Source organism: Pan troglodytes, chromosome 23 (assembly GCF_028858775.2).
Source record: "Pan troglodytes isolate AG18354 chromosome 23, NHGRI_mPanTro3-v2.0_pri, whole genome shotgun sequence".
In the NCBI taxonomy this organism is placed as follows: Eukaryota; Metazoa; Chordata; class Mammalia; order Primates; family Hominidae; genus Pan; species Pan troglodytes.
In genome coordinates this window covers 48,566,266-48,590,108 of record NC_086016.1, presented here as the reverse complement: position 1 = coordinate 48,590,108, position 23,843 = coordinate 48,566,266, and the positions used below count along the sequence as shown (strand labels likewise).

At 58.1% G+C, this 23,843-nt stretch overlaps 1 protein-coding gene across 7 annotated transcripts in view; it reads right to left on the bottom strand.

The window, feature by feature from the left end:
- GRAMD4 (GRAM domain containing 4) overlaps positions 1-19,203 on the bottom strand; it is a 138,011-nt gene extending 118,808 nt beyond the window's left edge. Inside the window, exon 1 of one of the 7 annotated variants that reach the window (XM_024352620.3) lies at positions 19,049-19,203. Coding sequence is in view for 4 of the 7 variants with exons in the window: in XM_054675675.2 (XP_054531650.1) it covers positions 17,664-17,692 (29 nt within the window). In the remaining 3 variants the exon portion in view is untranslated. Of the gene's footprint in view, positions 1-7,479; positions 8,251-17,663; positions 17,827-18,981; positions 19,001-19,048 lie in introns of those variants that run through there. The other 6 variants (XM_054675676.1, XM_054675675.2, XM_024352617.3 and 3 more) reach the window with 6 other exon arrangements.
- Positions 19,204-23,843: the final 4,640 nt, after the last annotated feature.

Below are 23,843 nucleotides of genomic sequence, written 5' to 3'. Positions count from 1 at the left end.
CTGGAGCCACTCCAGAGCGCTTCAGAACATGTGGGGCACCCCTCCTCACCCCCGGCCCCAGCTCCCCGTGCTGCCCCTCCCCTCGGGTTTGTAGGGCACCAACCCTCTCCTCCCTCCTAGGAGATGCCACCTCACCTGGGACCAGGACAGCCCCAGCCTCCATCTCCAGTCCGGCCCTCCTAGCCCCCCAGGGCAGGACAGATGCCAGGGCCAACTGTCCTGAGACTAAGCTCCACTTTACCCCTGGACATCTCTGTACCCAAAGCCTCCTAAAACACCTAACCCCCCCCACCCAACCAGAGGTCCCTCACCACCCACACAAGCAATGCCCCTTCCTCTACCAAGGGCCCCCCAGAGGGCCAGGAGCCTCCCCCTAACCCAGCCCTCCTCTGGCCAGTGCCCCCGCCACCCCACAAGTGCCAAGGATCCCTGAACACACCTGGCCCCTCACACCCATGTGCTTGCATTCCTGCCCTGGCCTAGAATGCTCTTTATCATCACCCACCCCACCCACCCCACCCGCCCACTTCCACCTGTCCTTCCACAAAAACAGGGGCAGGGAGGAGGGGCCCACCAGGCAGGTATGGCCTGTGGGTAGAGCTACAGCAGGTGACAGTGTGGACCCAGGCAGAGAAAGGTGTGCATAGGGTGGTGGGGAAGGGAGAGCACAGGACACACAGAGCTGGGGCAGGAGCCGGGCGTGGGGCAGCTGGGGAGGGGCTGGCGGGATGCTGGGGTGGGGCTGGCAGGATGCTGGGGAGGGGCTGGCAGGATGCTGGGTATCAAGGCTGGCTTCTGCTTGATGGTGAGCCCAGAGGTTCCCATTACATTATTAAAAATAACGAAAATATGGCTGGGTGAGGTGGCTCACGCCTATAATCCCAGCACTTTGGGAGGCCGAGGCGGGCAGATCACCTGAGGTCAGGAGTTCAAGACTATCCTGCCAACATGGTGAAACCCCATCTCTACTAAAAAAATACAAAAATTAGCCCAGGGTGGTGGTGCACGCCTGTAATCCCAGCTACTTGGGAGGCTGAAGCAGGAGAATTACTTGAACCCAGGAGGCAGAGGTTGCAGCAAGCTGAGATCGCGCCACTGCACTCCAGCCTGGGTGACTGAGTAAGACTCCATCTCAAAAAAATAAATAAAAATAATGAAAATAGACAAAAGAGGACTATGCACAGACGCCCAACAGCAGCACAGACCCCAGGCCAACGACGCATCCCATTCTATGCCCCGGAAGCCCAAATGATGAAAAAGGTTAGAGGTCTCAGCCCACAAGCCTCCTCCCTTAGAAGGCTGCCCCAGCACTGCACAGGCTGCTACGGGAAGTCACTTAATGCAACGCTAGCCCACCTCTGCCCGCCCGCCATGGGACTCTCGGTAGGCCCTGCGGTTGGGGGGGGGGGGGCGTCCCACCTGCCCTCCCTGTGCGGCAGGCCCAGCAGAGAAGAGGCAGTCAGAGAACACCTGCCAAATGGCCAAGAACAACAACGTCCCTTTCCCCGTCCAGCTGCAGAAATGGGGATGTCTCTCGCCAAGACCGCCTGCAACAAGGGCCGCCCGCAAGGAAGCTTCTGCTTGATGTGAGGTTCCGGGGAGAAGGAACCAGGCAGGGGAGAATCCCGTGATGGTTCATCAGGCCTCAAAGTCAGAACTTACGACTTTTTAAACGTTTCAGTACAATTTACCTTTCTGCTACTGGTACTGGTAAAGAGGAAAGGTCTGCAAATCAAATAACAGTACACAAGATTTCGATGTTACTTAAGCAAACACGTTACTCTCAAGTATTTGAGAACGGTGTGGATAAAACCAATTCCTTTTATGTTTTTGTTCAAATGCTTTCTTTTTTGAAAGCCCGCATGGAGAGTTCTAATTTAGGTTATGTTGGTGAACAAAAATAATCACAATGTGGGGTTTATATCTTCTAATTATACAGAATTTAGGACAAAATATTCATGTAAGTGATTCTGGAATACTTCATAAATAGGTCATATAGGCTCTTTTTATTGCCAAAATTCTTGAAACTCAGTGCAGCAGAGTCATTGTCTCCATGTGGAACTGAAAGCAAGGCAGGCAGCCAGCAGCCCCTCCATGATGCCGGCCACATCCTGGAGGTGCCGGGTGCGGTGTCAGCCAACAAATCAGCCGACACTGGGGTTTTTAAAGCCCCTTGCAGAGCTGGTCACCATACACGTGGGCCGCAGAATTCCAAGACTCTCGGGAGAGAAATCCTGCTTCTGCAGGCGTAGAGGATGTGGTTCCTCCCTGGTGCAGTCGGAACAGTGAAAACATTCAGGAAAGAAACGGAATCGAGCCCCTCCCGGCTATGAATGACTGAGTTCACCACACAGCCACAGTGGGGCTTCTTCACCTTGCTCACCATGACTCAGTGCTAACAGCCCACTTCATTCTTTTTTTTTTTTTTTTTTTTTTTGGAAACAGGGTCTCCTCCCTATGTTTCCCAGGCTGGCTTCAAACTCCTGGGCTCTATGGATCCTCCCGCCTTAGCCTCCCAAGGAGCTGGGACCACAGGCACGCACCCCTGCACCCAGCTCTGCTGTTTTTAATCGTACAATTAAGCAGTCAGTTATTTAAAAATACACACTTGCCCAACTTAAAAGAACCACACTTATTTATCAATTATGTTAGCTGGGCTGGTGGCAGTGGCAGTGGCAGTGGGCCTCATTCCCTAGGGCACTCTGGGGGCGCAACCCTATGGGGACTGTCCCCCAACTATGGCACCACCTAACCTGAGCCCCGGTGGCCCTGCTGAGCTGGGCGTCAGGATGGGGTCTCGACTCCCGTGACATCAACCAACTTTCCTGGAATGTGCCGTGATGCCCTTGACAAGTGTGGGGACTTGGGGGCGAGAGGGAGGGCCTTGCTGTGTCAAGCCTGCAGGCACAGGAGGGGACACACCAGTCCTGGGCTGGGCCCCAATGTCCCAATGATATCACAGATGCTTTCTGACTGTCCCTGGGCATGGCTAACTGAGGGGTGCAGGGGCTGAGGGGTGTGGGGGCTAACTTAGGGATGCGGGGGTTGGCCTTTCTGGGGTTTTTTTTTGTTTTGTTTTGTTTGAGACAGAGTCTCGCTCTGTTACCCAGGCTGGAGTGCAGTGGCTTGATCTTGGCTCACTGCAACCTCCGTCTCCCGAGTTCAAACGATTCTCGTGCCTCAACCTCCAGAGTAGCTGGGATTACAGGCGCCCACCACCACACCCGGCTAATTTTTATTTTTAGTAGAGACAGGGTTTTGCCATGTTGGCCAGACTGGTCTCCAACTACTGACCTCTGGTATTCCACCTGCCTCAGCCTCCCAAAGTGCTGGGATTACAGGCGTGAGGCACCGTGCACGGCCCGGGGGTGGCCTTTATGAGGGATGCAACCTAGGACTTCAGCAATGTCCGTTAGCCTCTGCCTCATGGAGCTTCAGTAACGTCATCCAAATGAATTTGGTAAATCTGTCCAAAACAACAAACCCCAACTCCCACCTCAGCCTCCCAAGGAGCTGGGACTACGACATGCACCACCACACCCAGCTAATTTTTTATTTTTAGTAGAGATGGAGTCTCACTATGTTGCCCAGGCCATTCTCAAACTCCTGAGCTCACGCAATCCTCCCCCTCTCAGCCTCCCAAAGTGCTGGGACTACAGGCATGAGCCACTGCACCCAGCCCTGTTAATTTCTGTTTAAGTCCCTGAAGAGAGAATTTAAGATAAAGAGAGATTTCACTATCACACACTGGACCCCGCGGCTGAGAGGGGAGCAGTTTCCCACCTTAGGCCATTCCAGGGCTCTTGCCTTCTCTGGCTGTTTTTTGGGTTTGTTTGTTTGTTTTTCTTTTTCTTTTTAGACAGAGTCTTGCTCTATCACCCAGGCTGGAGTTGGCACGATCTTGGCTTACTGCAATCTCCGCCTCCCAGGTTCGTGCAATTTTCATCCCACAGCCTCCTGAGTAGCTGGGATTACAGGCACCCACCACCATGCTGGCTAATTTTTGTATTTTTAGTAGAGACAGAGTTTCACCATCTTGGCCAGGCTGGTCTCAGACTCCCGACCACAGACAATCCACCTGCCTCGGCCTCCCAAAGTGTTGGGATTACAGGCGTGAGCCAGTGCGCCCGGCCTCTGGCTGTTTTTATAAACTAGTAGTGTCCATCGTCCTTAGCTGTCCTCAGACAACACTGTGGACTCTCCCCCAATCTCTCTGAGCTCCTCCTCCCCTCACCCAAGCACGCCCTGGCGGGACCTCTGCTGCTCTCTCCCTCCCCTGTTGACACTCACCTGGGCCCAGCCCAGGTTTCTCCCCTCCCATTCCCCTCTACCAGGCCACCAAACCAGGCCAGTCACGAGCAACCGGCAGACACCAGCTGACTGGGTGTTAACGGCAGCAGCCCAGGCCTGGTCACACACACAGTGGCCCAGGTCACCTCCTCCTTGGGACGCGCTCCTGGCCAATCCCAGCCCTCGGGGTTAGTGGAGCGCTCACCCATCCCCGGCACCTTCTCAGCTCTCTGCCAAGGACTGGCTGGAGGAAGGGCATTGGGAGAGGTCCCCAGTACTCCCGAACCCCACCCACCAGCCATCTTCCCCCAGCTTCCCAATCAAAGCCTCCCACCAAGAGGAATCAGGCCGAGGGCCATCCATGTGGCCCCAGAGCTGTCACAGCCAGACTCCCAGCTCAGCCCCTCTGGACGCAGGAGGCACGCAGGGCACAGGGCTGTCCAGGCAGCCCAGTAGCTGGTGTAGATGTGGGGGCAGGGCTCTGGCCCCCCAGGCCAAGGCTCTCCTGACTGCCACGGCTCTGCCCACCCGGGCCAACAGTGGGCAGGAATCAACCAGACTCAGGGCTCCCAACCAGGCCAGGACCCATCCTGCAAGACTGTCGTGGGAGTTACAGGAGGCGACACGGCCTCCCCACCAATACATGCCGCAGGAACCAGGCAGCAGGGAGGGCCACGAGGGGAGCTGGCTGAAGGGGTAGGGAGAAAGCTGCAGAAAGGGTGTTGACAGGAGGCCTCTCTGAGGGGCTGAGGGAGGGGAGGCAGTCAGGCTGCTGGGGAGCAGGGCGGGGGCTGAGGTCCTGGCAGTGCAGCAGGCCTCAGGGTGCACACAAAGCAGGTGGGTCACCTAGAAACCTGAGGAGTAGGCTGGGCCAGAAGAGTTAAGGATCCACCCCATGAGGCTGACGAGTGATCTTCTAAAATACTTAAATAAAGCAAACAGAGCGGGACTGGGGGGTAGCCACAGGGCATGGGCCCTGCAGGCAGAGCTGGGAACTCTCAGACACCCGCTTACTCACCTGCAAAGCAGGGGCAGCATGGGCCCTTCCAGGGTCACTGCAGAGGTGGCAGCCACCCCCCACATCCCCTGGCCCCAGCAGGTCTTCAGATAATAGGGCCACCCACTCACCTTCTCCCTGGGCAGCCCTCCCCATCCCCCCAAACAGCCCAGCCCCACACTGGGCCATCTGCCCTCGGGCCACGTGAGGCACAGCCCTCACACCCACGGCTCCCCCATATCAGAGCTGCCCCCACACCCAGGACTCCCCCACATATCAGAGCTGCCCCCACACCCAGGGCTCCCCCACATATCAGAGCTGCCCCCACACCCAGGGCTCCCCCACATATCAGAGCTGCCCCCACACCCACGGCTCCTCCATATCAGAGCCGCCCCCAAACCCAGGACTCCCCCCAAGAGCCAGGGCTGCCCTCTTTAACAAGGCTCCAGGGCTTTTGGGAAGGCAGCAGCGACTGGAGGGACAAGGACACTGAGCCAGGGTCTCCCAGCTCTGAAAAGGTCCTCCCTGGAGCACCAGCAGGCTGGGGAGTGTCGCCCATCCAGGTCCCCCCGCCCCCTGCCGTCCCTGCTTCTCCCATCAGTACTGACGGAGCACCTGCTGTGTACCCAGCCCTCTGCCCAGCGCCACAGTTACGAGCTGTGGTTGCACTGCCACGGGCCAGCACAGGACATCTCAAATGTTTACGAGAACTCTGCTGTCACCAACCTTACTGTGGGAGGAGGTGGGGGGACGCTGGCAGAGGCTGGGTCACCAGCCCCAGGCCCCACAGCTATGACAGGACCTGAGAAGAAAGGCTTCGGCTCCAGCCCAGCCTGGGCCACATCCAGGCTCTGCCCAGCCCGGACCGACGCCAGTGTCACATGCCCTCCTGAGACCTGTGTCAGGGAAGCCTAAGGACCCCGGGGATGGAGAGGGCGGTGCTGGGGCTCCTGGATCAGGCCGGGGAAGGAGGACGGACGAAAGGGTGGGCACCCCGCAGCTCCAGGAGCACTGGCCACCCCTGCCCCCCAACCAGGAACATCTTCAGATTGCTCATTCTCCAAAGGCAGCTGATGGCTAAGACTGCGAGGGACGGGGTGGGGTCTTTTAAAAGCTTAGAATGTGTCTGGCCAGAGGCCACAGCTCCCCTTTTGCCCTCTGTAGTGGTTTGACCCACTCCGCAGATACCAATATGAACAGCACTCGCCCGGGGAGGGTGCTCCAACAAGCCAGCCGGGTCTGCCCCGCATCCACAGAGCTCAGCAGGCCTGCCACCTCCCTGCCCTTGCGTGGTGCTGCCTGGAGGGATGGAAGACGGACAGCCAGACAGGGACGGAGGTGTGCTGACCTCAGCTCTGCCCCTCCTGACCTACTGGCTCCTCATCCATCGGGTTGTGGGGGACGCTGGGCAGTCACTGGGGTTACCTGGCTTCTCCCATGCTCCTAGGTTCTGACAGCAGATGGGGTGGCTGGGGGTGACCCCCCAGGGCCTGCCTATCCTGAGTCACAGCTCTAGATGTCGGGTTTAGAGAGAGACTCTGGGACACAGCCCCCGAAGGCGGCTCCATGGGGCTCCACCAGGGCTAGGGCTGTCCCAGAGTCTCTCTCTAAACCCAACATCTAGAGCCAAGTAGACACCACCCACTCCCTCCCCGCCTGTGCCCCTCCTGACCAGGCCCTGCCCCTGGACCCTCAGGCCTTTTGCCAACCTGTGATGTGAGTGCGTCTGCCCAGACGGGGAGGATCAGGAGCCCTGTACCACCCTCCCACGGCCCCACCCCGACGCCCGGGCTTCTGGCGCACACGCCTGTTTCACTTCCTCTCCACCAAACATCTGCCACCTCCACTGTTGGGCAGGTCAGGCTCCAGGGGCCAGCAACGACCACCAGTCAGTTCCACCTGTTTCAACCCTACCTCGGGCCAGTGCCTCTGGGTCCCTCCCTCCCGAGCTGGGGTTGGCTGAGTGTGCCTGCCTAGGCTTCTCCCACAGGACAGGACAGGACAGGACAGGACAGGACAGGACGGAGCCTTGCCCACTGACCCCCATCCAGCCCACTGGCCCCCCGCCCCGGCCTGGGCTGCCTGCCAGTTATGCTGCTGGTGGAGGCCCTCCCCCTCAAGTCTTTGTCAGACCCTGACTATCCCCCTAGTTGGAAGAGAAGGGCTACAGAAAGCAAGCAGTAGACACAAACCTGGGGCACTGAAGCCGGAACAGGACCCCAAAGGGCCTCCGCCTCCCAGAGCTGATGGCCCGGTGTCACTCCGGACGGCTGGGCTTTTGGAACAGACTTCCCCTTCCCACCCCCACACACTTAAACCTGACAGTTTCACTTCTTGGGTGGAGAATGTGTGAAATGATTCACACACCTTGCTGGGGTCCAGCAGTGGCTGGGGACACAATGTCACCTTCTACTCCGGAGCCCCAGATCACTGGCTCATCACAGCCCAGCGGGCACACACGCTCCACAGATCACAGGGGCCTCCACTCTCGCGGGGTCCACTCCATGTTGTCAGCTGAGCATTCCCCCAGGGCAGGGGATAATCCACTTCATCAGGGTTCTGTGGCAAACAAGAGCCACTGGGCGCAGAGTGGGCTGAGAAAGCATGCGAGGAAGTAGGCAACCATCAGCACGGGCTTTGTCCAGCATCACGGGGTAGTTACGGTCCGGTTCTTCCCGGGTAAGAGGCTGGGTTCTGGGACACTGATGGGGTGTGGGTGTTGCTTCAGACTTTTAAATGCCAAACTCCCCACCCAGGGGCCAAGGTCTACACACACCTTTCTACCTCTGCCCATCCAGGTCCCAAGTGCCCTCAGAGCTGCAGGGCCTCAGCTCCCTCCTCGTCAGCTGCAGGGCAGGAAGACAGAGGACCCTGCAGGCTGTCACTGCTCAGGCCAGGCTCACCCCAGGGCCGCTTTCCCCAGCAGACAGGTAGGGTTTCCCCCCAACTCATGTCCCAGCAGGGACAGCAGCCAGTCGCCCTGAGAAGCTGAGACCCCACCAGCGATTCCGCCACACCAGAGCTCTGGGTGCAGTAGGATACCTGGCTCCTTCGTCTGCCCCCTGAAGGCCCTCGTCTCTGTGTCATGGGGCTAGGCCCTCCCATGAACCCCACGTTTCCCCAACCCTATGGAGTGTGTCTAAGGAAGCAGGTGGAATTGGCCTGGCTCCCCCAGTCTGGGGCCTAGAGCAGAGCCCAGGGAGCCAGGGAGCCCTGGGCTGGGGAGGGGAGGGCAGACAGAGGAGGGGACAGAGCCCCTCCGAGCCAGCGTCACCTGGCAAATGCCTCCGACCATCGCACCGGACTGAGCCAGCCCACCAATCTCAACCTGGAAAGCAGGGAGGCGCCAATGGGGCCCAGTGAGGATGGGGGTGGGGCACGTGGGGCGGTGGGGAGGAGCCAGGGCAAGGAGGGAGACACGGTCAGCGGGAAGGCAGGAGGCTGGCCCCAGGTAAGGGCATAGGCAGGCGAGTGGGCCACCCCCTAAGCTGCATTCCCAAGAATGCTGGCATCCCCAGCGAGGGCAGCCCTGGCTCCCCGGGCTCTGCTCTAGGTCCCAGACTGGGGGAGCCAGGCCAATTCCACCTGCTTCCTTAGACACACTCCATAGGGTTGGGGAAACGTGGGGGTCATGGGAGGGCCTAGCCCCATAGCACAGAGACAAGGGCCTTCGGGGGCAGACAAAGGAGCCAGGTATCCCACTGCACCCAAGACGTGGCGGAACCTCAGTCCTAGCCCCAGAGCAGGCATATGCTGGTTGGGTCTCCAGGAGCCTTGCACAGAGGCTGACCTTTAACAAGCTGACCTGAGAGGCCGGTCTCAAGCCATCCCCACTCCTGTGTCCTATAAACTCCTGTGCCCCTCCCTCATCGCTCCAGAGAGCCCTCCTTGTCGCTCCCTCCCTGGCAGGGTCAGGCCCTTCCCCATCCCATAGACCAGGCTCTCTTTACCTTTCCACCACCCACAAGCTCCCTCCCACCATGTGTGCCCTGAAGGCAGAAGCATCATTCAGGTGCCCCGGACAGGTGATAAGAGGCCAGCACCCCTCATGGGACCGTGAACACAAGGGTGAAAGTCTTGTATTCCAGGCAAGGGCCTTGGGGTGCTGTGACCGGAGGCTTCCTGGGTCTAGGGCCGAAGTTAACCCAACATCAAGAAAACAAGACAGGCAGCCGGGCGCGGTGGCTCACGCCTATAATCCCAGCACTTTGGGAGGCGGAGGCAGGCGGATCACCTGAGGTCAGGAGTTTGAGACCAGCCTGACCAACATGGAGAAACTCCGACTCTACTAAAAATACAAAATTAGCTGGGCGTTGTGGTGCGTGCCTGTAGTCCCAGCTACTCGGGAGGCTGAGGCAGGAGAATCACTTGAACCTGGGAGGTGGAGGTTGCAATGAGCCACGATCACGCCATTGCACTCCAGCCTGGGCAACAAGAGCAAAACTCCATCTAAAAAAAAAAGAAAGAAAGAAAGAAAGAAAAAAGACAGGCTCCACTCAGATCCCCAAAATGCTGCCTGGAAAACACCGCCGACAAACCAGCAGACAAGGAGTGACCACCTGGTTCTCTCTCTTCCCAAAACTTCTGCAAGGGCCTGACGCATTCCTGAATGAAAGACGCTTAACAGAAAGGCCAGCAGATGCGGCTCTGCAGATCTTTTCAAAGGCCGTCCCCTGCCAGGGTGGCAAGTTCAGAGGCAGAGAGGGGACAGACCTGGCCAGGACAGAGTCGGAGATTTGTCTGAGCTCTAAAGCGTCCCGCCGGCAGCCTTTCTCCTCCTTCCCCGAGGAGGCCGGGCTCCAGGATGCGTTCTAAGTCAGCCCCACTTTCACGTCTCAAAGCAACGCCAAGCCCGTGCCCGTCCCTGCGGGGCCGGGCTGACTAAGCACAGCAGGGAAGTCCCTGGTTCTCCTGCAGCCTCCCTCCCCTCTTCCCTCTAAGTCGTGGAATCATGATGGGGAGGTGGCGGCCCCTCCCCAGCCCCAGCCAGCCATGCTGCGGCAGCATACCGGGAGCCCGGGCTCGAAGCCAGGGGATCGGGAACTGCTTCCCGAGGGGTCCCACTAACAACTCCAGTCCCACTACGCAGACACACCGGTACTAACAATTAAGTAGATGTGTGGCAAGCGGTGGGAGTCTGGTTTCCTGCTGCTTGAATAGACACGAATTGATCTGCAAGAAAGGAGACGAGAAAGATCCATGTAGGAAACGGATCAGAGTTCATCAGCGGCGCGAACTCACACTTTGCTCAATACAGGTACAGGAGGCTACACGCGGACACAGGCAGAGACATGTACATATGTGCGCGTCAGCTCACGCGTGCATTTCCCTGCTGTCAGCTAAGAGGGCCCAGAAGCAATGACACCCCGGTAGTGATGAGCGCACCCGCCGCCTGGATCTCGGTTTCCGATTCTGCCCTCCAACAAAAGGAACCCGGGCTCCCTGCAGAAGGGGCTGACTCTAGGCCTGGGCAGGGAATGGACAAGCTGAGCCTGGAGCATCTCACAGGGCCAGAAAGTGAGGAAGGACTCACACCACCCACCGTGAAGGGGTGCGTCCAGGGAACCCAACGGCCAGCACTGGAACAAGTGAGCAAACAAAATAATGGCATTCCGCGTTGACCAGAGGATTAAATGAGTATCCACGAACCCACACGGATAAGTAAGCGGCTGCATAAACTGATAAATGGGGAGAAGAGACAGACCCCCCGAAGAAGAAGGCCACATCAGTGACGCAGCCACTCTGCCCTCAAGGAGGCAGGCGTGACTCCCCAGCCCTTAAGTGTGGCTGCGTGTAGTGACCTCCTCCCAAAGGCAACAGTACTGGAGGGAGGAAACACAAGAACTGCCGTGAAGACCCCTGACAAACACATCTCAGGCGGGTGGCCAAGTCAGCACCAGCAGCCGCGGGCCACATCGAAGGCATGCGCCTGGCGTGACGAGGTAAGAGGGCACCATGCCCCTGTGGTCTTCCTCCCGCTAAGACAGGGCCCCAGTCTCACCATGAGAAATACATCCAAATTCCAACAGAGGAATTCCAATTGTCCAAACAGACAAATTCCAATGGATGGAGATCCCACAATACACCTACTATTTCTTAAGACTGTCAGAGTTATCAAAACTAAGAAAAGTCTGAGAAGCTGTCATAGCAAAGAGGAGCTTACAGAGACATGACAGCTAGATGTCATCTGGGACCCTAGACGCAGTCTTGGAACAGAAAAAGGACATTAGGTAAAACCTAATGAATCTGAACAAACTATGTACTTTGGCTAATGATAATGTATCAATATTAGTCCATGGATTGTAACAAACCTATCACACTAATGTAAGATGTTAATCACCAGACAAACTGCAACTGTTGGTAGGGATAATTTGGAAACTCTGTATTATCTCTGCAATTTCTCTATAAATCTAAAACAGTTTTTAAAAAATAGAGTTGGCTGGGTGTGGTGGCTCACACCTGTAATCCCAGCACTTTGAGAGACCGAAGCGAATGGATCACCTAAGGTCAGGAATTCGAGACCAGCCTGACCAACATGGTGAAACCCCATCTCTACTAAAAATACAAAATTAGCCAGGCATGGTGGTGCATGTCTGTCATCCCAGCTACTTGGGAGGCTGAGGTAGGAGAATCGCTTGAACCCGGGAGGCAGAGGTTGTGGTGAGCTGAGATCGCACCATTGCACTCCAGCCTGGGCAACAAGAGCGAAACTCCATCTCAAAAGAAAAAAGAGAGAGAAAGGTGGTCACCACAGGCAGGGAGGAAGGGTCCAGGGAGTGCCTAAAGTGTCTAGAAGGCCCAGGTTCCTGTTTGGGTTTCGATTGTGGTGATGGCTGCACAACTTGGTGAATGTACTAGAAGTCTGTGAACTGTGCAGTTTCAATGAGTGTGTTGTATGGTGTGTGAATTACATCTCAATAAAGACGCTGACAAACACACCTCAGCCAGGTGGCCAAGGTCAACACCAAGAGTGAGGAACAAACAAATTCACTCCCAGCCTGGCTCCTGGCCCTACCCAACTCCACAGCCCAGCTCAGACCCGAGCCAGGGTCCCAGGATACCAGGCACAATGAGGTGCCGCTCCAGGTCGCTGGACATGAGCAGAGACCCCTAACTTCAGGAGCCCACCTTCTAGAAGGGAAGCGTGGTAAACAGTAGACAAACAAGAACCTCAGGAAGAGGAGAGCAGTGACAGCAGAGGCACAGCTGGGGCACTCATGGGAGGCCTCCCTGGAGGGGGGACGTGGAGCAGAGAGGTCCCAGGAACGGCCGGCAGGGGAACCGACCAAGAGAGGCTGAGCCGTTTCCTGGAGCCTCCTAACCGCCTGCTGCCCAGCATTCAGCTTCTCCCACTGCAGCTTCTCGGGAGTTTGGTGGCACAGAGTCCCAAGCAGAGTCTCTTGTCCCTCCTGTTCCCCAGGGACAAGTAACAATTCACCAAGCACAAAGCTTCACGGTTTCCCAGCAGCCCCACACTCTGCCTCCTTGGCCCTCACTTCACAGAGGGCAGTGACTCGGCCACTGCAAAGTGCATCCCAGAAGCCCTCACTCCTCGACCACCCATGGCCTCCACACCCAGCCCCACCCAGCCCCAGCCAAGGCCCCAGCACTGCTCCTCAGTAGACCTGCTTCCTCTAGGGAAGTGGCAGCCAGGCCTCTCCACCCACCTGGGCCTCCCTGTGGGAGGTGGTGCAGACGCGGCCACCTCAGGCCAGAGCCAGCTCTCAAGCTCTGGCTTCTATACCCTAGGCCAAGGCCCTCGTTTACAGGTGACCAAACTGAGGCCCAGAGAGGTTAGGTGTCTTGCCCAAGAACACACAGCAGCAAGATCAAGCACGCTCTCCGCCCAACCCCCATGCATATGGGGCTTAGGTTAGAAGCACAGCCCATTGGTCCAAACCCACCTCTACCACGCAGCAACCTGTGGCTCTGTGCCAGGGCTTCCTCCTGCGTGAAATGCAGCTAACAAGAGCACCTACCTCCAGTTGGTACGAAAATAAATCATGTCTCATGCTTAGAGGGCTGTCTGGCCCCGAGCAGGACATGCTGTCCGAATCTTGCTATTTACTGCACATTTGACAGCAAAAAGAGAAGTCTCATCATGACTTTGAGTTTATTGCTGATATTTCTCTCACAAAACCCCCCTTAGAGGAGGGTTATCAGGAAGGCAGAAAGGCTGCAATGTTTATGAGCATAGCCTTGGGGGCAAAGCCACCCACGTGCAAATCCCAGCTCTGCTCGGGAACGAACTGGGGACTTAAGCAAGTGGCACTGCCTCCCGGTGCCTCAGTTTCCTCATCTGTAAAATGGGGTGAAGCTGTGTGCTCTGCAGACTTGGTTGAGACAATTTGTGTGAAACACTCAGCGCAGGCCTGCTGTGCAGAATGAGTGATTTCTATTACTATTATTAATGTTTTTGATAGGCCGGTACTTCCTGCCTTTCCTGTGTAACCACAGGGGACTTTAGTCACTGGGCTTAAACATAATCACAACCCTAGGTTATAACTCAAACGCCAAACAATCAGAACAGTAGCCCTGTAGACGGGACTGTCATTAGTGGCGAATTACCAGCCCAAAGTGTCCGCCCAGGCCTCTGCCACATGCCGAGATACCAAAGGCAAAACAACAGGGCTTTCTCCAATTAGGGAAACACGCATTTTCTTTTTTCTTTTCTTTTCTTTTTTTTTTTTTTTTTGAGACGGAGTTTCGCTCTTGTTGCCCAGGCTGGAGTGCAATGGCGCGATCTCAGCTCACCCCAACCTCTGCCTCCCAGGTTCAAGCGATTCTCCTGCCTCAGCCTCCCAAGTAGCTGGGATGACAGACATGCGCCAACAGGCCCGGTTAATTTTTTGTATTTTTAGTAGACGTGGGGATTTCTCCATGTTGGTCAGGCTGGTCTTGAATTCCCGACCTCAGGTGATCCGCCCGCCTGGGCCTCCCAAAGTGTTGGGATTACAGGCGTGAGCCAGCCCGCCCGGCGAAACCCACATTTTCTTGCGCCATCTCTGTCTCTAAGAGAGTCTGAGTGACCTGCCTCTAAGTTCTCAAGTTAAACTATTACATTTCCCCAGCAGCCAAGGGCTCCAAGCAGGTGACAGGCTGGCCTGGGCCCCACCCGCTGGGCTGGGTTAGGCCTGTGACACTCTGTTCACATAACTGTCCCCTTGGGAGATCCAGGCCTCCTCCCAGACCCCCCAGCCACACCTGACGGTGGAGGACTTGAACTTTTACTCCTTTACAAGCAGTATTTTTCAGGACCATTGCTGTGCCACCAAAAGGCAAAGAAAAGGCAGATCTAAACCCACCGTGGTGCCAAAGAGACCCCAAGCCAGCCTGTGGGATGCCCAAACCAGAGGCCTTCGAAAGCACTGTGAGTGGTCCACTTGGCCTCGGAGGCGCCCAGCAGACGACCATCTCCAAGCCAGGCAAGAGACGCTGCTTCCCAGCGAGCACCCTCTGCCTTCTGCCGGTTACTCACTAAACCCGGCCACAGCTTCTCTCCCTCAATTCACTGTCAATTTCTGTCGGAGCAGGGATGCTCTGCCACACACCCCAACACTGTCCCTGCTGCCCCGGGCCTTCTGCAGAGACGGTCTCCTTTCCCCTAAAGAGGCCAGGCAGCAGCCTCTTGGGCCGCCTTGCAGGGGAGGAGGCAGGAACTCAGGCAGGGGGTGACCAGCCACCCAGCCAGTCCCTGGTGTATTCCCTCCCAGCCAGCACACGCCCACACCAACAGGAGCTCTGTAAATACCCAAGTCCCTACCATGGCCACTAAGCAGGAGCCCCCAAACCTAACACACAGAAGCCCACATACAGGGACGCCTCCCCAGCTCCCCGAGATGGGGCAGCCTCCTAAAATGAGGCCCTGGCCGGAGCCCCGTCATGACGGGACTGGAACCCCAATGCCAAACAAACCCCAGTAGATTCGGCTACCGGAGAGAAATACCCAAACAGAGAAACATGGGGAACTGGAAGGGGGCTTCATGTGGCTCCCAGGGACGAGAGGGGGCACACGGATGGCACAATCACTAACACAGATCACATCATGGGACTATCGGGGCCCCAGGTTCTCCCATAACAGGAAAGTCACCAGGACCCGTCAGGTGGGGTGCTGCTGTTTCTGTAACATGTCTAACACCGCTCTGATACTCCTTCCAAAGAGAAAACAGGCTTCAGGCTGGCAGCCCTCCCTGGCAGCAGAGGCTCACTAGGCTCCAATAACACTTTGTTTTCATTGAGCCTGAACCACTATTCTATTCTATTCTACAGCAGAAATGGTGATTCAGGAAAACCGGCTCTGATTCTCCTCCCTCGTTTTCTAGTTGGTGAAGGTGAAGCCTGGGAGAGCAGAGAGCAAAGGTCACCTGACGCCGGCACCGGGCTCCACAGATAAGAGGAGGGTACTAAGGGGAAGGCCTGGAAGGCTGGTGGTTTGGAGAGAGACCACCTGGTTCTTTCCCAGTGAAGGGTCCTCCACCTCCCTCAGCAGGAGACCCAGAATAAACAGCCTCCCAGGGCTATGTGGAAACACACCACAACTTTGAGACTTTCCCGTGCTCTCCAGAGTGCAAGACAGACATCACCGGACAGGCCCCACCTGCCCCCAGGCTGCATGGCTGGGACAGCCGCACTCCACGTATCAGCCACAGGGGCAGCTGAGAGGAAAGAGCAGCAGAGCAGAGGGCTGGTGGCTCACTGAGACCCCAGGTGCCCAATTTCCCAGGCTCCAGGACCAAGCTGCATCTATCTCCCTGTGAGCCCGGCACGGTGAGGACTGTGGGGCTTCGAGGTCTGCCCCGGGACCACAAAGTGCTGCAGAAGGGTCCACACGGCTGCCAAGGCAGGAGGAAGGCAAGACAGGCAGGGCCCCTTTCCTGGACCAGGCAGGGGTCTTCGGAAGGGTGTGCAGCAGGAAGGAGGGGCAGGGTTACTGAGGTCACTCATCTGGGGAGTCCCAGCTAACAACAGGGGAACGTGGTTTCACCCCAGCACGGGGCAGAGGCAGCACGGGGCAGAGGCGCCCTGGCCAGACTGTGCATCCCCAAATGGGCCTGGGACACAAAAGTCAGGAAGACAGACTTCAGACTTCAGGCTCAGCCACAGCGCCGGGGCAGAGGCCATGACTGACCTCCTAAACCCATTCTGAACCCCAACTCAGGGCGAGCCCAGCCTGAGGAGGCCCACATCACCTCATTCAATCCTCTTACCTGCCCCTGCCCACTTGCTAGTGAGGAAACTGAGGCCCAGGAGGCTCACTACCTTGCCCAAGGTCACAGAGCAGGAGGGTGAGGGAAGCAAGTCCCAGACGCCTCTCTCGGTGCTGCCCTCGACTTCTGAGGCAACAGAGCCCTGACCCTGACCTCCCTCCCAGGCCCAGCCCCAGGGCAGGGCTGCACTGGGCTGGGACTCAGGCACCTCCTTTTTGGCATGTAGGAGAGACACCTCTGAATTTTCTTCCTAACCCACACAAGGCAGGCAAGAAGGGAACCCCATCCTGCAAAAGGTCTCCCCCAAACCGAATCTTTCCTACCTCAGGAGATGCAGGGTTGGCAATAGCCGAAAAAGTGGACTTGGCTCTGGGGGAGTCACACTCAGGTCCCTGGCCCCGGGGCACTGCTGCACCTTCTGCCACACAGCCAACAGGGCAGGGGCACCAGCCCACCCGGCTGAGGACAAACTGGCTCTCCTCCCTCCCTTGTCCAGGGCCTGGCAGGGGTGCAGGTTCTGCTCTAGACATGTGGGGCCTCAGGCCGGGGTTGCCACACTGCACCCCACGTTCTGGCAGGCGCACGGGCCTGGGCTACAGCCAAGGTGCCAGCCCGCCCCAGCAGAGCCCCATGAGCTCAACATCCCAAACAAAGGGAGAGGAGACAGGGCAGAAAGTGGGGTGCACGGAGGGGACAAGCGCCCACAACTTTTTGGAGAGGTCGTCTGTAGGGAAGCAGGGTCTGGGGCGCCCTCCTCCTCTCCCGTCCCACCCGGGAGTGGATCGGCAGGACGACATTGGCGGGCCCGGGCCGATACCGTCCCCCTCCAGTGGCCCAGCGTCGGTGACCCCCGGTCCGGCGACCCCCACCCCAGTCCAGGCCCCGCAACCCCGAGATGTCCTCGTCTCCCCCAGCCGGCAGGCAGAACCCGGACCTGCGGCCGCAGGTGCCCGCGGGGTGCAGCCGTGACGCGCGGGACCCGGGGGCGTGTGCGGGGCGCGCCCGCGCAGGGCCCTGCTCGGAGGGTCGCCGGCTCGGGCCCGGGCGGCGGCGGCGGCGGCGGGGAGAGCGCGGCCGAGTGCGCTGGGTCGCGAGCCGCCTGCCCAGAAGGGAGAGTGGTCGCGGGGCAACCAGGTCGGGGTGGGTGGGTGTCCGCGCGCGCCGCTTACCCTGAGCGGATATCGGGGCCAACTCTCATCCACCCGCCGCGGCGCCCCCCTCGCCGGCCGCCCGGCCGCGCTACGCCTGCCGCCCGCCCGGGAGCCCAGCGGCGCCGGGGAGCCGGGAGGAGGCGGCCCCGCGGGTCCCGGCCACGAGCGCGGAGGCGGCGGCGGCGCCAGGTCGCGCGCTCGCGTCCCGCTGCGCGGAGTCTGCGCGCCCCCGGCCCCGTTGCGCAGCCGCCGCCCCGCCCCGCGCCGCACCTTAAAGGGGCCGCGCCCCGCGCGCCACCCCGGCCCCGCCCCCGCCCCGCGGCCGCCTCGGGGTCCGCGGGGGCGCGCCTGCCCTGGCGGGTCCGCGTGCGCGAGCTCGGTCACGCGGCGCGGCCTTTGTTTGGGTGGCCACGTGCGCCCCCGCCGCTCGCACCCACGCGCACGCGCGGCCGCCGCCGGCCACGGTCACGCCGTCCGCGCGCTTGCCACGGCGGACGCCACGGGCTCAGCCGCGCACGAGCACGCTCGCTGCTGTGGCCTCGCCCGCGCCCCGCGGGACCGCCCGCCTTTCTAGAGATGGGTCAGGGACTGGGCTGCCGGTGGAAACCCGCGTCCCGGGTGGAAATGCCTTTCCTCGACCGCCTCGCGGGGCGCCGAACGCGGCCCCACGCCGGGGCTGGACCTGCAGCCCGCGCTGTACGGGACGCAGCACGAACCCCGCTAGACTCGCGCAGTACCTGGCGCGCCCATCCCAAGGTGCTCGGGGTGCTGTCTGTCCCCAGGATCTGGACCCCTGGGCCCACCCTTTCTCTGAATCTCACCCACACCCCTGCATCTCCCCAGGCACTACCTGCGGGGCAGGACACCCGTAGAGGGGACCCACTCTAAGCCCACCTATCCCCGGGTTTTGGACCCTCTAGAAGAAACCACCCACCACCCCGCTGTAAGGCTGTCTAGCTCACAGGAGACTGCTCAGTGAAGGGGCAGAGGGGATCACCCTGCAGAACCCTGGGTTTAGGGGACACGCTTTAGTGTCTTACCCAGGAGGATGGTTGCGGGGAGTTGGGGTGGGAGGGTGGAGGAGAACCGGAGTGGAGAAAATAGACAAGGCCTGGAGGCTGTTTTTGCCCAGCCCTCTCTGCCTCCCCCTCCCCAGACTGGGTCCTCTGTGCTCTGCCCCGCCCTTCCTGTGTCTCTTGCCTGCCCCAGTGCCCTGCCTTCAACTCACTGACCTTGGGAGTCCCACGGGCATCTCCAACCTTTCAATCCAAAGACTCCAGACCTGGATCCGCCCTCCCCACTTCCTTCTGTCTCAAGGGCCCCAGCTCAAGTGCACCTGAAGCTCCCTGTGGCAAGATTCAGGGCCTCTCTTTGATCCCCTTCCAGGTCTAGCCCTGATGGACCTGGGTTAGAGGCAGGCACTCAGGTGAGCTGTACTTCTCCAAGGCTCAGGTTCCTGTCAGCAGAACTGGGGACCCAGTGATTTCAGGGTAAAGGATCCGGCGCTTCCGCAACGGCTGCCCAGTGGCGTCTGTCCTGTGCCTCCGCAGGCAGCATGGGGTGCGATGGCGCGCTGTCTGCAGGACCGTCTCTTCCCAGGATGGCGGAGATGACTCACATTTGTGCCCAGAGCCCCCATCCAGCACCGGGCCTGACCGCCAGACCTCTCTGGCTCCCCCTCCCCGCTGTCCAAACCCTCCAGGCTTTCCTGCCTTATCTCTGTCCTCCAGGGAAACAGGATTTGTTTTTCCCAAACACAAGCTCTACTTTCCTGCCTACCGCTCCCTACTCTGGCCATATCCTCCCAGGGGTACCTGCCCTACGCTAACTCTACCCAGCCTGCCAGGCCCAGCTCCAGAGCTGCCCACTCCAGGAAGCCCTCAGCCAGCCTGGTCAGAAATGAACCCAGACTCCACCTGCCAAGGCTCTGGGGGAGGGTGGGGGCCCTTAGGGCACCTCCTGCCCCAGCACTGTGACCACATTTTAATCGTTTTCATTGTTGATTATGCTCCTTCCTGTCTCCTCTCTCCACTCTCCCTGACAGCCCAGGTGAGCTGCTCCTGGGAGCAAAGGCCCAGAGCTTTCCTGTGCGAGTCCCTCGCTGCTGTCCCCACATCTCAAGACCTTGGCCAGGCTGTGTCATTGTCAGGGTCATTTTGTACACAAATGACTCACCTCAGCCAAGCCCCAAAGGCAACCTGTTTGTGCGGGTGCAGCAGTGGCAGTCTCTCTGCCAGCAGGACACCTGCTGCTTCTCACCTCTCATCTCTGAACCTCTCTGCTTCTCCCGGTGGAGAAAAAGCCTCCATCCTCACAGCAGCGATCCCAAAGAGAGACCCCCTCCTGCCCCACACCCCTCCACCAAGTCTCCTGGAAGGATTCTCATCGCCCTGCTCGGTCATGTGCCACGCTTGAGCCAAGGGGACTGCGGGGGCAGAGGCCAGGGTGCTGTGACTGGCAGTGCCATCTGAACCACTGGGGCTGAGGCAGGCAGTACCCCAACAGAAAAGGGGCTGCAGCAGACAGCGCGACACAGAGCAAGTGCCCAAGGAATGTTCATTTCGTGAACGGCCAGGATTAGGAGTGAGCAGGCAGAAGCCAAAGGGAAACCAGACGAGGGCACCCAGCATGCCTAGCCCCTCATATCCGGCCCACCTTCCAGACATTTGCTGGGTGCCCAGTCCCTGCTTGGTAGGGGCGCAAAACTGGTGCAGTGCAGAGAGTCAGACAGAGCCCCTGCCTGGTGGACAGGCACAGACCACACACCCCACAAAGGGGGACACTTGATATTGCGTGGTGCCCACCACCCTGCTCCGTGGCTCTTCACAGCCATCCTATTAGCCCATTTACAGAGCAGCGTTTATGGCTGAATTGTGTTCCCCAAAAAATTCATCTGTTGAAGTCCTAACTCCCATACCTCCCAATGAGACTGCATTTGGAGACAGGGTTCTTAAAGAGGCAATGAAGGTAAATGAGGCCCTGAGGGTGGGCCCTAACCCAACAGCACATGTGTCCTCATAAAAGGAGGAGATGGGGACACCGACACACACAGTGGGGATTGCATGAGGACACGGAGAGAAGGCGGCATCTGCACTCCCAGGAGTGAGGCCTCAGGAGGAACCAGCCCTGCAGATGCATTGATCTCAGACTTTCAACCTCTGGAAGCATGAGGAAATGAAGCTCTGTTGTGTAAGCCGCCTGTCTGTGGTGTTGGTTACACCAGCCCTGGCAAACTCATATGAGGGCACAGGCTCAGAGTGGCCGCCAGACCCTAAGGGTCACATAGCTGGTGATGGCAAGGCCACCGCCAGCTCCCCGCTCCTCTGCTCAAAGCAGAACTGGACACAGGGATGGCGGGGCAGGGCTGCTCCGAGTGGGCACAGCAGAGCCCTGAGCTTGGTGGGTGGCCTGGGAAGGAGGCTTGGAGCCTGCTCACACCAGGGGCCAGCGGGGCCCTCAGACCCGTGCCTCCCAGCCTCAGAGCCTTGAGGGGAATCGGGGGCAAGATGACAGGACTCGAGAGGAACCGGTGACAAGTGGTAGCAGGGCTCTCCATATAGCCTGACACCCCTGCACTGTCCACTGGCTCCTCAATGCCATCCTGTTATGTTTGTCTGTGGCCAAAGGCATGGAAATAAGTCGGTGAGAAGCAGGGGTGTCTCAGGGGCAGGCCAATCCGAGTTCATATCCCAGCCCCCCCTCACCTTCTGAGACGGGACCTGGAACCAAGCAGGTGCACCTGGAAGGTTCGTACCTTGGCATGTAGTATCCAGGCTGTCACTCCACATGCACAGAACCGCATATTTTATTACACAGGACGCCAAGGCACAGAGGGCTCAGGAACCTGCCCGGGGCCACCGAGGAGAGGTGGGAAGGAAGCACTCCAAGCCCCGGGGTGTGGAAACTCTGGATTCCAGGCCGTTCCCCACATCACCTCGTCGCCACCCCCCAGAGATGGCAGCACCTGGCACCAAATGGCACTGGGAAGTGCCGGCGGTTGCTATTTTCATCCTGATTAGGGGAGAAGGGGTGGGGCCAGGGCTAGGGAGGAAGGCCCCTGGATCTGGAGAGGTGAGAGGTTTGGGCGAAGAGTCCCAGGCTGGGAGTTGGGGTTCCTATAGGAGACTGAACAGAGCAGCAGCTGGTGGCTCTCAGCTCTGGGCCAGAGATGGCAGCATCCCAGCCAGAGAGCTGAGGGGCCCAGTCCCACTCCTCAACAGTCAGGGCTCCCAGGAGGCGGACTCACTCTCACCTTTGCTACCACTCCTGGCACCGGGTTGCTGCCAGGAATCAGTGGGAAGGTGGTGCTTCCTTAGACCCTCCTGCGCTGACACCTGCCTCCCACCCCTGAAAATTCCAGGAGCTAGAAGTGTTTTAGCTCCAGATGCATCTGGGTCCTTGTGCCCTGGCATGGGAGGGTCAGCAGGCAGTCCACCCCCAGTCTCCCCTGCTACAGGCATGTGGGAGGCACCCCATAAGGGTCATGGCTGGGAGAAGGGATCCAGGACAACCTCATCTTTTTTTTTTTTTTTTTTTTTTGAGATGAAGTCTTGCTCTGTCACAGAGGCTGCAGTGCAGTGGCTCAATCTTGGCTCACTGCAACCTCTGCCTTTGAGTGATTCTCCTGCCTCAGCCTCCCCAGTAGCTGGGACCACAGGCGTGTGCCACCATGCATGCCTGGCTAATTTTTGTATTTTTAATAAAGACGGGGTTTGGGTTTCACCATATTGGCCAGGCTGATCTCAAACTCCTGACCTCAGGTGATCCACCCGCCTCGGCCTCCCAAATGGCTGGGATTACAGGCCTGAGCCACCATGCCTGGCCAACCTCATCATTTTTAGAGAATCAAACTGAGGCTAAGAGCACCCCAGGGACGAACTTATCCTGACCTCTCCTTGGTGCCAAGCCCTATGCTGTGGACATGTGTCAGGGAGGAACACTCAAGATGGTCCCTGGCCTCAGGGAGCTTCTTATCCAACAGAGAGGCAGAGGCAGGCAGGCAAGGAAGTCACAGTGTGGTCAATGATGAGACAGAGAGCCACAGAAGGCTGAGGAGGCTTCCTGGAGACCGTGATACTCTAAGAGAGGCCAAGGAGTGACCAGAGGTTAACTAGGATAAGACAGTAGGAAGAGGATTCCAGGCAGAGGGAACAGCATATGCAAAGGCCTGGTAGGAAGAGAGAGAGCTCCACTTGTTCTGTTTAGCTGGGAAAAGGCAGGAGCTGCCATGAAGGACAGCCCATATCCCAGGGCAGGAAGGAGCCATGGCCGGGTTTCAAGCAGGAACAACAGGATCCCATCAGTGCTCTTCTGGGTATAGACTGGAGGCCTCCGGGTGATAAGCAGGTGGGAGGGGGTGCTGTGCTTTGAATATTTGTGTTCTATGCAAACTGTTTATCTAGAAACAGAGTGCTCATTCCCCAGTGCTGCAAAGAAACAGCACTCAAACATAAATTTAATTATCTCAGCAAGGCCATTTTTACTTTCTGCAGAAAGGGTGCTCATCACAGATGGAACAATGGCAAGAGCACACCTGAACAAAGGAGGGAAGCGCAATTTTTATCCCTTATGCAGTTTGTCCCTGCTACTGTGTCCTGTCTCTGTTGGCTGCAGCCGGACCTCACAATCTAAACTAAAACCCGATTGGCTAACAGTTTAAAACTTTTCTAAAAAGGTAAAAGTAATGGAAAGACAAAGGAAAAGAGGAAGTTGCTTAAGCCAAATAGGGAAGGGGCATAGGCTGCAAGCGGGAGCGTGCCTGTGAGCAGGTACAGCACAAATATCTTGGTTAAGGTTCAAGGACATAGAATGTACTATGTTGCCCGTGAGCATGTTTAGCAGCTACATAGGCTAGGGCTTAACAAAGAGTTATTAGCACAAAGCAAGGAGGCTTGAAGGAAGTTAGTTTTTCAAAGAAACTATTATTTTTAACACTTATGATTTATTTAACAAGAAGGGAAACTTTGAAGAGGAATTTTTACTTTCTACATTTGTCACCTCCAAAACTCATGTTGAAATTTAGTCCTCGGCTGGGCGAGGTGGCTCCTGCCTGTAATCCTAGTGCTTTGGGAGGCTGAGATGGGAGGATCTCTTGAGGCCAAGAGTTGGAGGCTGCAATGAGCCAAGATTGTGCCACTGCACTCCAGCCTGGGCAACAGAGTGAGATCCTGTCTTAAAAAAAAATTAATCTCCAACATG